The sequence below is a fragment of the Oncorhynchus clarkii genome, chromosome 3 (genome assembly GCF_045791955.1).
Source record: "Oncorhynchus clarkii lewisi isolate Uvic-CL-2024 chromosome 3, UVic_Ocla_1.0, whole genome shotgun sequence".
In the NCBI taxonomy this organism is placed as follows: domain Eukaryota; kingdom Metazoa; phylum Chordata; class Actinopteri; order Salmoniformes; family Salmonidae; genus Oncorhynchus; species Oncorhynchus clarkii.
In genome coordinates, this window is record NC_092149.1 from 20,773,758 (window position 1) to 20,791,964 (window position 18,207).

The window sequence follows — 18,207 nt, forward strand, 5'->3', positions numbered from 1 at the left end:
TGTAGGCCTCCTTGCTTATGCACGTTTTTTCAGTTCTGCCTACACATTTTCTATAGGATTGAGGTCAGAGCTTTGTGATGGCCACTCCAATACCTTGACTTTGTTGTCCTATGCTTGGGGTCATTGTCCATTTGGAAGACCCATTTGCGACCAAGCTTTAACTTCCTGACTGATGTCTTGAGATGGTGCTTCAATATATCCACATAATTTTCCTCCTCATGATGCCATATATTCTGTGAAGCACATCAGTCCCTCCTGCAGCAAAGCACCCCCACAGCATGATGCTGCCTCCCCCGTGCTTCACGGCTGGGATGGTGTTCTTCAGCTTGCAAGCATCCCCCTTTTTACTTTTGTACCTGTTTCCTCCAGCATCTTCACAAGGTTATTTGCTGTTGTTCTGGGATTGATTTGCACTTTTCGCACCGAAGTACATTAATCTCTAGGAGACAGAACGCGTCTCCTTCCTAAATGTTATATGATGGCTGCGTGGTCCCTATGGTGTTAATACTTGAATACTATTGTTTGTACAGATGAACTTGGTACCTTCAGGTGTTTGGAAATTGCTCCCAAGGGTGAACCAGAAATGTGAAGGTCTACAATTTATTTTCTGAGGTCTTAGCTGATTTCTTTTGATTTCCCCATGATGTCAAGCAAAAGGGAGGCCTTGAAATACATCCACAGGTACACCTCCAGGTACACCTCAATTAGCCTATCAGAAGCTTCTAAAGCCATGACATCATTTTCTGTAATTTTCCAAGCTGTTTAAAGGCACAGTCAACTTAGTGTATGTAAACTTCTCACCCACTGGAATTGTGATACAGTGAATTATAAGTGAAATAATCTGCCTGTAAACAATTGTTGGAAAAGTCCTTGTGTCATGCACAAAGTAGATGTCCTAACCGACTTGCCAAAACTATAGTTTGTTAACAATACATTTTAATGACTCCAACCTAAGTGTATGTAAACTTTAGACTTCAACTGTATGTCAGATATTTCTCCTCTCCATTCTTTCATCGGCTGCTTGGCCCCCTAGGGTCCCTGGCTGCTTACACACTCTCTCTCACACACACATACACATACACACACATACACACACATACACCTCAATAGTGCAAGGGAGTCATTCTGTTTGAAAAGTCAGAGAGAGCAAATATGATATTTAATATTGATTATTGTACTACAGTGTTGATGAAGCTAGCACACAAGCGTTTATACCTGCTGTAAACTGTGTACGTGACCAATACAGTTTGATTTGATTTGATCTATACATAGCATTTTCCTATTATAGATTAGTGTGCTGGATTGTTGAGTTACTTTATTGAATAATATGAATGCCTTATACACATAGTATGTTTGCTGTGTTATTAAATGATAAACATGCTATAGCGTAGCAGGCTGTGTTATGAAATTATAAACATGCTATAGCGTAGTGGGCTGTGTTATTAAATGATAAACATGCTATAGCGTAGCAGGCTGTGTTATTAAATGATAAACATGTTATAGCGTAGTGGGCTGTGTTATTAAATGATATATATGCTATAGTGTAGTGGGCTGTGTTATTAAATGATAAACATGCTATAGCGTAGTGGGCTGTGTTATTAAACAGCATAATAAACCTTATCTTAATGCAGGGTGCTATGATATGGAATGTTATTGCATGGGTCATGTCAAATGATTATGGATAATGTACTGTGGGTGGGAGTATGGCCTCAGTCTTTTGTCCTAACTGTCGAAATAGGCGAGAATATTTGCAGAAATTGTGCTTGAGAAGTAGGTATATGTGTGTGTTGTACTATGTTGAAAGGAGGACGTACCCATGGGGGTTCCCACACCGTAGGCTTTGGAGTCGATGAGACCCCCTATCTGGGTAAGGTTGCAGTTGCGCTGGGTGACAAACTCAATGGTGGTGGACTCCATGAGGAAGGCGTAGTCCGAGGTGAGAACTCGATGGATCCCTTCGTCAATATCTTTCACCATCACAGAGTGCCTCCGACTGCTCATAAACTCCCACATCTTGTCGTACGTGGAGATCTTGGTTTTCTACACAGCAAGAAAGAAACAGAGAGAATGATGACTGTTAGGCTATGATTCAATAATGTCATAAAAGGAGTTGGAGGAGAGTCAGTCTTGATAGTGATATTGCTGGTGCGTTTATTGTGTATAACAGACATTTATACAGGAGTACCGATGCACAAACAAACTCTAAATCAATCAAAACAGAATGTTATTTATTTGAGGTTTGTTTCAAAAGCTAGATATATCATGGTGAATTCATAAATATTTGTCAGGATTATCTCCTATCAAATGCTGTGCCTGTGAGGTTGAACAAATTGGAATGAGCTCAGAAGGAAAGTAATTTAATCAGTGCAGATATAAAATAATATTATCATCAGTTTGTGATGCAGAAAAAGAGACCTTGCTCTAAAATATAGATTCTCCAATGACACTGTGGTTGGCAGAGAGACAAACACACACAGACAAGCAGAGAGAGGGTAAACAGAGCACTCATTTAAACACCAGGCATGTTTTCATTCCTATCAAAGCCTGGAACACAATTTACATGCAATTATTTTTAAATGTCATTAGGAAAACATGTCATTTACTGTTGAAATACTTTCTTGTGTTGCTTTTCTCCCTCATTTAATAATTATCTCGTACTGAGCAGACAGAAAGAGAGACACAGAGAGACGTAGAGAGACACAGAGAGAGACACAGAGAGACATAGAGAGATACAGACAAAGCAATAGAGTAGAACATGCTAATGACTGTAACCACCCTCACAAAATGGCAATCTAAAGAATATCTAATCATTACAGCTCTACAGCAATTATGAACTATACAGCAAAAGTACATACTGAACACCTCAACAGAAGGTGTTAATATGAACCTATTATGTGTAGTGATATAAGTTGTTAGTAGTAGTACCAGTAGAATGATATTAGCATTAGGATTATCAATTCCATTTCTGTAGTTAGTTAATACCATTGTGTATCAGTAGGAGCAGTAGTATTGTCAGCAGTAGTAGTCTTTCTCCAGCTGTAAAGTCAGTAAAGACTCAAGGGGTGTGTGTGATACTCTCCCAGGGCCCAGAGATTTGAAGGCATTTTTGAAGGCATTTGAAACCTAATTAAGTCACATCGTCCAAGGTCCCACCTGCCATTATTGTGTGTAATGACTTTTTGTGGCTGGTCGATATTTTAGATCAACTGGGTGATTTGCAAAGTGCCTATCAGAATCTTTTGGAGTCACCCTTGACAAATCAGGCGATTGAGCATGCAAGCTACAGACTGCTGATAAGGCAGGGGCACTGGCTCTGAATACATGGACGGGGAGGCAGATAACCACATAGTTAGCTAACACTAACTCACACAGGATAGTACAGAGGTGGGCTTCCCTCGGAACCACCTGCGACTACAAAATACCTTCACTGATCCCACAGAGCTAATGAGATATTTGGAAGAAGACTAACAGGTATCGAGAACATTGAAGTTTGACTGGGTCACTAATAGCTGTTAAATTGGAATTCATTCAATGAGAGAGCATTTGCAGAGCTTATATTTGAAAAGTTGGTATATTTATATTTGTGAGAAAGTAACTTAAATAGATATGAACGACAGTTCGAAGAACAAGAGAACTAAATATTCGAGTTTTAAAAATTGTTTTGGACTTTTCTCTCCTTTGCCTCTCCTCTCCTCAACCTGTCTGTTTTTTAAATGAGGGCTTCATCTCTTCTTACTTGGCCTCTCTGTTTTCAGAATCACACATTCCTCTTGGTGGAGACGTGCGTTTCCATGTCTCCGCTGGGCGTCGGGGATGATTAAAACACTGCTCTGCCTAATCCTTTGATCATGCTGAAGTGGCTGAAGATTAGCACCGCTACAATCTAACGTTACTCCGGGATCCAGATCTGTTCAAAAGGCTGAAATAATAATTCACTGTGCTATGCAATGCACTCCCAAACAGAATCATCATCATTGTTCCCAGAAAAACGAGTCTCTCTCTCTTTTGCCATCTCTCTCACACACAATACCTCCTCCTTTACCGTGAGATTCGGACTCAAGTGCTGAATGAGGGAACAGCACGCAGTCGAGTCTGAACCACCACTGAATTATCGGAGATGAGAAGGAGAGAACAGGCGGTAAAACCATTGTCAATCATGACAAGGCTGTGATGGTGACTGCCAATGAGGTATCTTACCATTCATTAGTGCTTGAGTGAATAATCATTGCTAAAGTGAGGTGAATATGGGTTTCGAGTGAGATGTGTGATTTTGCAGTTCTGGTTCAGACCAGAGTTATCAGGGGGATTCTGTTGCCTATAGTAACACAAGAGGAAAAAGAACAGGCGGGCATACTTGTCTCTTTGTTTTGGAGAATGACAGGGTAAAGAAAAGCCTGGCATACTTGTCTCTTTGTTTTGGAGAATGACAGGGTAAAGAAAAGCCTGGCATACTTGTCTCTTTGTTTTGGAGAATGACAGGGTAAAGAAAAGCCTGGCATACTTGTCTCTTTGTTTTGGAGAATGACAGGGTAAAGAAAAGCCTGGCATACTTGTCTCTTTGTTTTGGAGAATGACAGGGTAAAGAAAAGCCTGGCATACTTGTCTCTTTGTTTTGGAGAATGACAGGGTAAAGAAAAGCCTGGCATACTTGTCTCTTTGTTTTGGAGAATGACAGGGTAAAGAAAAGCCTGGCATACTTGTCTCTTTGTTTTGGAGAATGACAGGGTAAAGAAAAGCCTGGCATACTTGTCTCTTTGTTTTGGAGAATGACAGGGTAAAGAAAAGACTCAGAGAACTAAGTTCCTAACTAAACACTAACTTCCCATTTATTAATGAAAAGTTAACTTCCGTTCCACAGAAAACCTTGCTACACCTAATCAGACAGTTATATAATATAAAACATTGGAACATACCTACAAATAAACAGCTAATTGCTCTCTGTTCAAAACTCCCAAAAAGTCCCGTTAGGAGTCGTCTTGGTCAGCAAGGTATAAAACGTATCAATCATGCAGTAGAAAACAAGAACTATGATGCCCCAATTTGGGGCCAACATCTGCTGAGTCATCGCAACAACAATTCATACCAAAAGTGGGCATTGGGGACTAAGAAAACAAAACTACAAAGTAATCATAATTATCCCAATGCTCTAACATGAAACACAACCATGTACATTCATCCCTGCATATGCCATATCAGTAACACTTTACTTGACACCCATCATAATAACACGTCATGACACAGTCATAACCATGGCATAATGTGTCATAACAGCTGACATAACTTGTCATAACACGTCATGACGCGGTCATAACCATGGCATAATGTGTCATAACAGCTGACATAACTTGTCATAACACGTCATGACGCGGTCATAACCATGGCATAATGTGTCATAACAGCTGACATAACTCGTCATAACACGTCATGACACGGTCATAACCATGGCATAATGTGTCATAACAGCTGACATAACTTGTCATAACACGTCATGACACGGTCATAACCATGCCATAATATGGTCATAACACTGTCATGACCCATTTATTTAGACCTGTTTGTGCCGTGTACTGTGTTATTTTATGACTGGTTATGGCATCCACATAAGAGTGTCAAAACCCACAAAACCTACCACAGTAGTTATTTGTCAACAGTATGTTTATGTTATATAACATTTACTGAAATTGATCATTGTAGTTAAATTATCATTGTAATTGTGCACACATTGATGTCAGACATGCACCTATCCGTAATTATATAATTCAGAGAAAGAAAAAAAACTTTTCTGAACCCTCACCCGCCCCACTTTCCATCACTGACTTTGCTGATAACTACTTTATTGAGGAGAAGTGTACTTACTATGCCTGTAATATGTGGTTGTCCCCCCTAGCTATCTTAAGATGAATGCACTAACTGAAAGTCGCTCTGGATAAGAACATCTGCTAAATAACTAAAATGTTAAATGTACCCCATTAGTCTATTGCAGGAGCAAATTTTAAGAGCAGGACAAGACAACTTATTTTTGAGTGATGACTGACATAAAGGCAGGCATGTACGTGATAGGCCTATCTGGTTTATATTATTATGATGGTCATAATGCTTCATGACAGAGTCATAAAGTGCATTGTCTTAGTCCATGTAAAGTGACACAGGATGGTCATAATGCTTCTTGAAAGAGTAATAAAGTGTATTGTCTTAGTCCATGTAAAGTGACACAGGATGGTCATAATGCTTCTTGACAGAGTCATAAAGTGTATTGTCTTAGTCCATGTAAAGTGACACAGGATGGTCATAATGCTTCTTGACAGAGTCATAAAGTGTATTTTCTTAGTCCATGTAAAGTGACACAGGATGGTCATAATGCTTCTTGACAGAGTCATAAAGTGTATTGTCTTAGTCCATGTAAAGTGACACAGGATGGTCATAATGCTTCTTGACAGAGTCATAAAGTGTATTGTCTTAGTCTGTGTAAAGTGACACAGGATGGTCATAATGCTTCTTGACAGAGTCATAAAGTGTACTGTCTTAGTCCATGTAAAGTGACACAGGATGGTCATAATGCTTCTTGACAGAGTCATGAAGTGTATTTTCTTAGTCCATGTAAAGTGACACAGGATGGTCATAATGCTTCTTGACAGAGTCATAAAGTGTATTGTCTTAGTCCATGTAAAGTGACACAGGATGGTCATAATGCTTCTTGACAGAGTCATAAAGTGTATTGTCTTAGTCCATGTAAAGTGACACAGGATGGTCATAATGCTTCTTGACAGAGTCATAAAGTGTATTTTCTTATTCCATGTAAAGTGAAACAGGATGGTCATAATGCTTCTTGACAGAGTCATAAAGTGTATTTTCTTAGTCCATGTAAAGTGACACAGGATGGTCATAATGCTTCTTGACAGAGTCATAAAGTGTATTGTCTTAGTCCATGTAAAGTGACACAGGATGGTCATAATGCTTCTTGACAGAGTCATACAGTGTATTGTCTTAGTCCATGTAAAGTGACACAGGATGGTCATAATGCTTCTTGACAGAGTCATAAAGTGTATTGTCTTAGTCCATGTAAAGTGACACAGGATGGTCATAATGCTTCTTGACAGAGTCATAAAGTGTATTTTCTTAGTCCATGTAAAGTGACACAGGATGGTCATAATGCTTCTTGACAGAGTCATAAAGTGTATTTTCTTAGTTCATGTAAAGTGACACAGGATGGTCATAATGGTTCTTGACAGTGTCATAAAGTGTTTTTTCTTCAAGTTATTTAAAATATAATGGAAAACAAACATGACTGTAAATAATTCCTTACAACAACAACAAAGGATTTAAGAGACACATTTTCAAACATAGTTTATATTGCACATGCACGTGTATAGATTTACAGTATGTGCCATTGCAGGCTTGTGGCCCCACTACAAATGAGCACAAAGGGGACTTGGCAAGGTTGTGCATTTTCACTGCTTTACCATGTTTCGGGGTCAAATCTCTGAATCGATTTGCATGTGTCAAATGGCCTCATTAGATTAAGTGGATGTTAATGCCTCTGTGGAAGCCCTTCCTCTAATAAATCTATTATTTCTACATTGTGATGCTAATAGCTGTTAGCCCTGATCCACAAGGGCAATACAGAGAGTACCAAGTCATAACCTCGAATCAGCCAAGCACCTTCAGGTCCCTCTCACCAGAGGTGAATTCCCAATCTCACAACCTCAAAACCAGCTACCAAGCCATTTCAGGCAATCAATCAAGTTAGAGTCGCTTGTCTAACTAACTTAGCTGGGATGCCTGCTGGCATGATTGCTAGACTTTAGAAAAGCCTCCATTTTTTTTATGAATCAATGTGCATCATTCATTAAAATGACAATTCAACAGGTAAAGAGGTATGCTTTAACCTATGCAGAAAAATAGACATAGACATATCATTAGGTATAATGATTATGGCTCTAGACTGCAGGAAAAAGCTATTCTCCGACAATTTTCACTCAACCAGGTGAAATCTGTGTACAACCTCCCTCCATCCTCACGTACTTTGTACCCCCAAATGGGTGCATGACGCCCCTGCCTCTCACCTCAGACCCACTCAAGGCTTTCCAGGGGAGAAAATGTGAGTCACTGCCTGCTTGTCCACAGTCTAATCCAGAATCATGTGACTTGGTAAATAATAACAATTAAGAATAATATGTCTCTTGGCTTTATAAGGTGGTGTTGTTCTCTTCCATGTGCTATTTTTCAGCAGTGCACTTGATGTAAACTGTTTTATATAGGTAGTGTACTGCAAAGCTGGAAGTGAATATGAGTGTGAGTATAAATGTGCGTGTGCACGCTTGTGTGTATGTGCGCACGTGTGCATGTGCGCACGTGTGCCTGCGTGTGTGTGCTCATGTCTGTGTGTGCGTGTGTGTGTGTGTGTGTGTGCACGTCTGCGTGTACATGTACGTGTGGAGGCTGAGTGATGGGGAGGTTGAGTGATGGCACTATAAGAAGCAGGTGGATGGACTGAGATGCATCCTCTCCCTGAGGTCCCCCTCCCACCACAGACCACCAGCATACTCTCTATTGTTAGGCTTGTCAACACATATTGCTATGCAGTGTTTTGCATATTTTTCAAAGAGCCTGTAATCAAAGGCATGGAGATAGAGGAAGAAAACAGCTTACAGTTTCGTTAAAACAAACAACACTTATCATCTGCGTAGACTACTTTTGACAGATATTCTTTTACAATACATTGTTGACACTGAACGGTAGTGCTCATAAAGACAAAACACAAAAACACTTCCCAAGTTCAGGAAACACGCTCACCAGCTGCTAAGGAAGGGGAGTAATATAATACAGGTTTATGATACCATGTTATGTTGGTTTATGTTCTAAGATTAATGATACATCAGTCACAAAAACAATGACAATTTCCTTTTATTCACGAATGAAAACTTTTATGGATACTGACTGGAAGCAGAACTACGCCGCTTTAAGAGACTCTACTTTTATCTGATCAATTAGTGTCTTGAGTGAATCAGATGCCAATCTCCTGTTTCACCAACTAATGATCCAGAGGGATCACTGTAAAAACAATAGGAGAGTAAGGTGAGGATCACTATAGGAGAGAATGATCAGGATCACTGTCTATACTATAGAAGAGAATGATCAGGATCACTGTGTATACTATAGGAGAGAATGATCAGGATCACTGTCTATACTATAGGAGAGAATGATCAGGATTACTGCCAAAACTATAAAAGAGAATGATCAGGATCACTGCCAAAACTATAGGAGAGTATGATACGGATCACTGTCTATACTAAAGGAGAGTATGATCAGGATCACTGCCTATACTATAGGAAAGTATGGTCAGGATCACTGTCTATACTATAGGAGAGCATTGTCAGGATCATTGTCTATACTATAGGAGGGCATGATCAGGATCACTGTCTAAACTATAGGAGAGTATGATTAGGATCACTGCCTATACTATAGGAGAGCATGATCAGGATCACTGTCTAAACTATAGGAGAGTATGATTAGGATCACTGTCTATGCTATAGGAGAGTATGGTCAGGATCACTGTCTATACTATAGGAGAGCATTGTGAGTATCACTGTCTATACTATAGGAGGGCATGGTCAGGATCAATGTCTATACTATAGGAGGGCATTGTGAGGATCACTGTCTATACTATAGGAGGGCAGGGTCAGGATCAATGTCTATACTATAGGAGAGCATTGCGAGGATCACTGTCTATACTATAGGAGGGCATGGTCAGGATCACTGTCTATAACATAGGAGAGTATAGTGAGGATCACTGTCTATTCTATAGGAGAGTATGGTGAGGGTCACTGTCTATACTATAGGAGAGCATGGTGAGGATCACTGTCTATACTAAAGGAGAGCATGGTCAGGATCACTGTCTATGCTATAGGAGGGCATGGTGAGGATCAATGTCCATACTATAGGAGAGCATGGTCAGGATCACTGTCTATACTACATTAGAGCATGGTCGGGATCAGTGTCTATACTATACTAGAGCATGGTCAAGATCACTGTCTATAGTGAGGATCACTGTCTATAGTATAGGATCACTGTAGTGAGGATCACTATAGTGAGGATCACTGTCTATACTATAGGAGAGCAAGGTCAGGATCACTGTCTATAGTATAGGAGAGCAAGTTCAGGATAAATGTCTATCCTATAGGAGAGTATGTTCAGGATCACTGTCTAAACTATATTAGAGCATGGTCAGGAACAAGGTTTATGCTATATAAGAGCATGGTCAGGATCACTGTCTATACTATATTAGAGCATGGTCAGGATCACTGTCTCTACCATAGGAGAGCATGGTCAGGATCACTGTCTATTCTATAGGAGAGTATGGTGAGGGTCACTGTCTATACTATAGGAGAGCATGGTCAGGATCACTGTCTACAATATATAAGAGCATGGTCAGGATCACTGTCTCTACCATAGGAGAGCATGGTCAGGATCACTGTCTATTCTATAGGAGAGTATGGTGAGGGTCACTGTCTATACTATAGGAGAGCATGGTCAGGATCACTGTCTATGCTATAGGAGAGCATGGTCAGGATCACTGTCTATACTATAGGAGGGCATGGTCAGGATCACTGTCTATAACATAGGAGAGTATAGTGAGGATCACTGTCTATACCATAGGAGAGAATGTTCAGGATCACTGTCTACACTATATAAGAGCATGGTCAGGATCACTGTCTATACTATAGGAGAGTATGGTGAGGATCACTGTCTATACTATATGAGAGTAGGGTCAGGCTCACTGTCTTTACTATCGGAGGGAATGGTCAGGATCACTGTCTATAATATAGGAGAGTATGTTCAGGATCACTGTCTATACTATAGGAGAGCATGGTCAGGATCACTGTCTATACCATAGGAGAGAATGTTCAGGATCACTGTCTACACTATATTAGAGCATGATCAGGATCACTGTCTCTACCATAGAAGAGCATGGTCAGGATCACTGTCTATACTATAGGAGAGCATGGTGAGGATCACTGTCTATACTAAAGCAGAGCATGGTCAGGATCACTGTCTATACTATAGGAGGGCATGGTCAGGATCACTGTCTATACTATAGGAGAGTTTGCTCAGGATCACTGCCTATACTATATGAGGGCATGGTCAGGAACACTGTCTATAGCATAGGAGAGTATAGTGAGGATCAATGTCTATACCATAGGAGAGAATGTTCAGGATCACTGTCTACACTATATTAGAGCATGGTCAGGATCACTGTCTATACCATAGGAGAGCATGGTCAAGATCACTATCAATACTATAGGAGAGTATGGTGAGGATCACTGTCTATACTATAGGAGAGTATGGTCAGGCTCACTGTCTTTACTATAGGAGGGAATGGTCAGGATCACTGTCTATAATATAGGAGAGTATTTTCAGGATCACTGTCTATACTATAGGAGAGTATGGTCAGGATCACTGTCTATACTATAAGAGAGTATGTTCAGGATCACTGTCTATACTATAGGAGAGTATGGTCAGGATCACTGTCTATACTATAAGAGAGTATGTTCAGGATCACTGTCTATACTATAGGAGAGTATGTTCAGGATCACTGTCTACACTATATTAGAGCATGGTCAAGATCACTGTCTCTACCATAGGAGAGCATGGTCAGGATCACTATCTATACTATATTAGAGCATGGTCAGGATCACTATCTAGGAGAGTTTGCTCAGGATCACTGCCTATACTATATGAGGGCATGGTCAGGAACACTGTCTATAGCATAGGAGAGTATAGTGAGGATCAATGTCTATACCATAGGAGAGAATGTTCAGGATCACTGTCTACACTATATTAGAGCATGGTCAGGATCACTGTCTATACCATAGGAGAGCATGGTCAAGATCACTATCAATACTATAGGAGAGTATGGTGAGGATCACTGTCTATACTATAGGAGAGTATGGTCAGGCTCACTGTCTATACTATAGGAGAGTATGGTCAAGATCACTGTCTCTACCATAGGAGAGCATGGTCAGGATAACTGTCTATACTATCGGAGAGCATGGTCAGGATCACTATCTATACTATATTAGAGCATGGTCAGGACCACTATCTATACTATATTAGAGCATGGTCAGGATCACTGTCTATACTATATTAGAGCATGGTCAGGATCACTGTCTATACTATATTAGAGCATGGTCAGGATCACTGTCTATACTATTGGAGGGCATGGTCAGGATCATTGTCTATACTATATTAGAGTATGGTCAAGATCACTGTCTCTACCATAGGAGAGCATGGTCAGGATAACTGTCTATACTATCGGAAAGTATGCTGAGAATCAATGTCGATACAAAAGGAGAGCATTGTGAGGATCAACGTCTATACTATATTAGAGCATGGTCAGGATCACTGTCTAAACTATAGGAGGGCATGGTCAGGATCACTGTCTATACTATTGGAGGGCATGGTCAGGATCACTGTCTATACTAGGGGGGCATGGGCAGGACCACTGTCTAAACTATAGGAGGGCATGGTCAGGATCACTGTCTATACTACAGGAGGGCATGGTCAGGATCACTGTCTATACTATTGGAGGGCATGGTCAGGATCACTGTCTATACTGTGGGCTATACTCAGCCTTGTCTCAGGATGGTAAGTTGGTGGTTGAAGATATCCCTCTAGTGGTGTGGGGGCTGTGCTTTGGCAAAGTGGGTGGGGTTATATCCTTCCTGTTTGGCCCTGTCCGTGGGTGTCCTCGGATGGGGCCACAGTGTCTCCTGACCCCTCCTGTCTCAGCCTCCAGTATTTATGCTGCAGTAGTTTATGTGTCGGGGGGCTAGGGTCAGTTTGTTATATCTGGAGTACTTCTCCTGTCCTATTCGGTGTCCTGTGTGAATCTAAGTGTGCGTTCTCTAATTCTCTCCTTCTCTCTTTCTCTCTCTCGGAGGACCTGAGCCCTAGGACCATGCCCCAGGACTACCTGACATGATGACTCCTTGCTGTCACCAGTCCACCTGGTCGTGCTGCTGCTCCAGTTTCTTTCAACTGTTCTGCCTTATTATTATTCGACCATGCTGGTCATTTATGAACACTGTCTAAACTATAGGAGGGCATGGTCAGGATCACTGTCTATACTATATTAGAGCATGGTCAAGATCACTGTCTCTACCATAGGAGAGCATGGTCAGGATCACTGTCTATACTATAGGAGAGCATGGTCAGGATCACTGTCTATACTATATTAGAGCATGGTCAGGATCACTGTCAATACTATAGGAGAGCATGGTCAGGATCACTGTCAATACTATAGGAGAGCATGGTGAGGATCACTGTCTATACTAAAGGAGAGCATGGTCAGGATCACTGTCTATACTAAAGGAGAGCATGGTCAGGATCACTGTCTATACTAAAGGAGAGCATGGTGAGGATCACTGTCTATACTATAGGAGAGCATGGTCAGGATCACTGTCTATACTATAGGAGAGCATGGTGAGGATCACTGTCTATACTAAAGGAGAGCATGGTCAGGATCACTGTCTATACTAAAGGAGAGCATGGTCAGGATCACTGTCAATACTATAGGAGAGCATGGTGAGGATCACTGTCTATACTTTTGGAGAACATGGTGAGGATCACTGTCTATACTATATTAGAGTATGGTCAAGATCACTGTCTATTCTATATGAGAGTATGGTGAGGATCACTGTCTATACTATAGGAGAGTATGGTCAGGATCACTGTCTTTACTATAGGAGGGAATGGTCAGGATCACTGTCTATAATATAGGAGAGTATGTTCAGGATCACTGTCTATACTATAGGAGAGTATAGTCAGGATCACTGTCTATACTATAAGAGAGTATGTTCAGGATCACTGTCTATACTATAGGAGAGTATGATCAGGATCATTGTCTATACTATAAGAGAGTATGTTCAGGATCACTGTCTATACTATATTAGAGCATGGTCAGGATCACTGTCTATACTATAGGAGAGCATGGTCAGGATCACTGTCAATACTATAGGAGAGCATGGTCAGGATCACTGTCAATACTATAGGAGAGCATGGTGAGGATCACTGTCTATACTAAAGGAGAGCATGGTCAGGATCACTGTCTATACTAAAGGAGAGCATGGTCAGGATCACTGTCTATACTATAGGAGAGCATGGTCAAGATCACTATCAATACTATAGGAGAGTATGGTGAGGATCACTGTATACTCTATAGGAGAGCATGGTGAGGACCACTGTCTTTACTCTAGGAGAGTATGGTAAGGATCACTGTCTATACTATATTAGAGCATGGTCAGGGTCAATGTCTATACTATATTAGAGCATGGTCAAGATCACTGTCTATTCTATATGAGAGTATGGTGAGGGTCACTGTCTATACTATAGGAGAGCATGGTGAGGATCACTGTCTATACTAAAGGAGAGCATGGTCAGGATCACTGTCTATGCTATAGGAGGGCATGGTGAGGATCAATGTCCATACTATAGGAGAGCATGGTCAGAATCACTGTTGATACTATAGGAGAGCATGCGGAGGATGTCTGTCTATACTATATTATGGTCAGAATCGCTGTCTCTACTATTGGAGAGTAAGGTGAGGATCACTGTCTATACTATAGGAGGGCATGGTCATGATCACTGTCTATACTATAGGAGAGCATGGTCAGGATCACTGTCTATACTATTGGAGGGCATGGTGAGGATCAATGTCCATACTATAGGAGAGCATGGTCAGGATCACTGTCTATACTATAGGAAAGTATGGGGAGGGTCACTGTCTATACTATAGGAAAGCATGGTGAGTAACATTCTCTATAGTATAGGAGAGTATGGTCAGGATAACTGTCTATACTATATTAGAGTATGGTCAGGATCACTGTCTATACTATCGGAGAGCATGGTCAGGCTCACTGTCTATACTATATTAGAGGATCACCGTCTATACTATATTAGAGCATGGTGAGGATCACTGTCTATACTATATTAGAGGATCACTGTCTATACTATATTAGAGTATGATAAGGATCACTGTCTATACTATATTAGAGCATGTTCAGGATCACTGTCTATACTATATTAGAGCATGGTGAGGATCACTGTCTATACTATATTAGAGCATGGTGAGGATCACTGTCTATACTATAGGAGAGTATGGTGAGGGTCACTGTCTATACTATATTAGAGCATGGTCAGGATCACTGTCTATACTATATTAGAGCATGGTGAGGATCACTGTTGATACTATAGGAGAGCATGTGGAGGATGTCTGTCTATACTATATTATGGTCAGGATCACTGTCTCTACTATTGGAGAGTAAGGTGAGGATCACTGTCTATCCTATAGGAGAGCATGGTCAGGATCACTGTCTATACTTTAGGAGAGCATGGTGAGTATCACTGTCTATACTATAGGAGGGCATGGTCAGGATCACTGTCTATACTATATTAGAACATGGTTAGGATCACTGTCTATACTGTAGGGGATCATGGTCAGGATCACTGTCTATACTGTAGGATAGCTTGGTTCTGTACTGTCTGCTTAATAAGTACCACTATCTGTATTGCAGAAAATCTTTGTTCAAAACTGGTGAGTCATCAGTACCAATGAACTCACTGCTGACTACTGGAGAGTCCTCAAGTGCTCAGCGACAACTGTCCTCAACATCAGTACTCTGAGCTTTTTTGATGAAATAGAAAAATATATGGAATGGAGAGAGAAATAGTGAGAATAAAAATGATAACTGATATTTTTTATGAAATTAGAATAGAGAGGGGGAAAGAGAGAGCAAGGGATGGAGAGAGAGAAACATGGGGAGTGGAGGCAAGGTTAGAGGAATGGGAGAGCTGGACATAGATTTAATCTAATACTGGAATACCTCCACACAACACATTTTCAAAAAGCGATGACGCCAGTATCAGGGCTGTTAAATAGAGAGAGATTGAAAAAAGAGAGTCGGTTCCACAAACGGAGGGGCAGAAAGCGTTGAAGGGCAGAGGGAGTTCAGGTAAGACTGGCTCTGCTTTGCTCAGCAAAAACCCCACTACAGATGGGTTAGATGTCTGCATGGAATGGAGAGGCTAGTGAACGGGCAGAACCTAAAATACACACACACACACACACACACACACACACACACACACACACACACACACACACACACACACACACACACACACACACACACACACACACACACACACACACACACACACACACACACACACACACACAGAAACTAGCCAGGAGAGGAGCCACAGAACCCAATCTGCCTCTCTGCTAGCTAAATCACAATGCTTTTGATGTGATGGGGCTGGCTGGGACGTATGTGACAGATACCAGGATGCCTCAAAGCAAAGATGAACTGTACTGTGGAGACAACCAACACAAAAGAGAAGAGGGAAGTGTCTCATCTCAGTCAGGGTTCTGGGAGTTGTGGGCTAGCATAACCCAGAGAGCCAGGCCATCCTGAGAGGCAGTGGTTAGACTGAAGGCTAGATAGAGCATCACCCTCTGGACTGGAGGCAAGTATCAGAGACTACATTTGAACCAGAGGAAAACAGTGTGAAGTAGAGGCTTAATCATCCAACTCGTCTTTTTTACGCATTCCAAACACTCTTAGAAAAAATTGGTGCAATCTAGAGCCTAAAAGGATTCTTCGGCTAGATAACCCTTCGAAGAACCCTTTTTTGGTTCCATGTAGAACCCATTCCACAGAGGGTTCTACATGGAACCCAAAAAGAGAGAGCTTGTGTAGAAACCATCCCTTTACTATTTGTTAAGTATAATTGTTAATATTAAACAAAACAGGTAAACATGTTAATTTCCCTCTTACACTCAAAATGTTCCTACATGGAACCAAAAGGGGTTGTCCCTGGAATCAAAAGGGGTTGTCCCTGGAATCAAAAGGGATTGTCCCTGGAATCAAAAGGGGTTGTCCCTGGAATCAAAAGGGGTTGTCCCTGGAATCAAAAGGGGTTGTCCCTGGAATCAAAAAGGGTTGTCCTTGGAACCAAATAGGGTTGTGCAAGAAGAAGCAAGGGAGAAAATAAAAGTCTGACAGGAAATCAACATGTGTTCAAATTAGCTGAATTGTGAGGGTAGATTGTGGAAGGTGAATTACAGTATCATTGCTGTGATGATACAGTAGGGGAATCCTGCTGAACCGAAGGAATGTAGCAACATATTATACAGCACAGGCCTGTCGGCCGAGGAGCGTGAACAAGACCCACCCACCCTCCTCCTCCTCCTCCTCCTTCCCTTCTATTCCTCTTTTCTTCCTACTGTCTTCCCCTGATGTTCCCTCGATCCCTCTCCTCTCTTCCTGCAGGTATCACTCTCATCATCTCAATAAGCCCTGTCTGCTTTTCTCTTTAAATCATTATTCCGGTGTTGCCACACTCTCCTCCTTGACGGCCGTCTTACAGCTAATGTAGAACTACTCAGCCCCATAACCAGGGGCGATCTCGCTCCTCATCACCGGCGTAGGGTTTACATAAGTGAGGTGAAATAATAGCATTGCCAGGGTCCTTAATAGGACGTGATATGTTAGGTAGCGGTGTGTGCTTTTTGAATAATTCAGTGTTATTGTAACGGGAGTCTGTCGAGGACGGATAGAATGGCGTGGCTGGAAAACTGAGAAAAGAGGAGTGAGAGATGTGTATTTCGTACGCTTCAGATAGTTACCCCATGCTGCCATTTTCATAATCAGCCACCATTAGCCATGTATTTTTTCAGAACAAGTCCGAGTCAATATTACTCAAACGGCAGGGATTACATTTTTTTCCTGTTGTTGAATAGTGAAAAGGACTCATATGTGTGTACCGATAGGACGCATGGGAAGATAGTAGCTCTGTTTTGTACCGTCAAAACTATGATTATATGTAGAAGCCAGACAACATAGTTTAAATTAAGCTTCTAAAATCGTTAGATCAATATATCCTCAAGCAGAGAGTGAACGGTCAGTTATACACAACAGCGAACCAATCTGTGAGTAAAGTGACGCAGAGACTGAAACCCAACAAGCCATGGCTTCCCTTCTAGGAAAAGACAAAGAACAACATAGAGATGCAAATGAGAGCAACGAACAGCTGAAATATATCCAGGAAAACATAGCTAAAATGCTCTAAATGCTCACCAAAACAAACAAACTGTTACAATCTGTTGTTTAAAAAGCAGATTTGCTTGAAACGAAAGTAGTCTTT

At 41.2% G+C, this 18,207-nt stretch overlaps 1 protein-coding gene across 1 annotated transcript in view; it reads right to left on the bottom strand.

The window, feature by feature from the left end:
* The window catches only part of LOC139390762 (glutamate receptor ionotropic, kainate 2), a 224,874-nt gene that overhangs the window by 25,670 nt on the left and 180,997 nt on the right, over window positions 1–18,207 (bottom strand). The window contains exon 15 of the mRNA XM_071138120.1: window positions 1,815–2,040. Coding sequence (XP_070994221.1) covers window positions 1,815–2,040 — 226 coding nt within the window. The remainder of the gene's footprint in view (window positions 1–1,814; window positions 2,041–18,207) is intronic.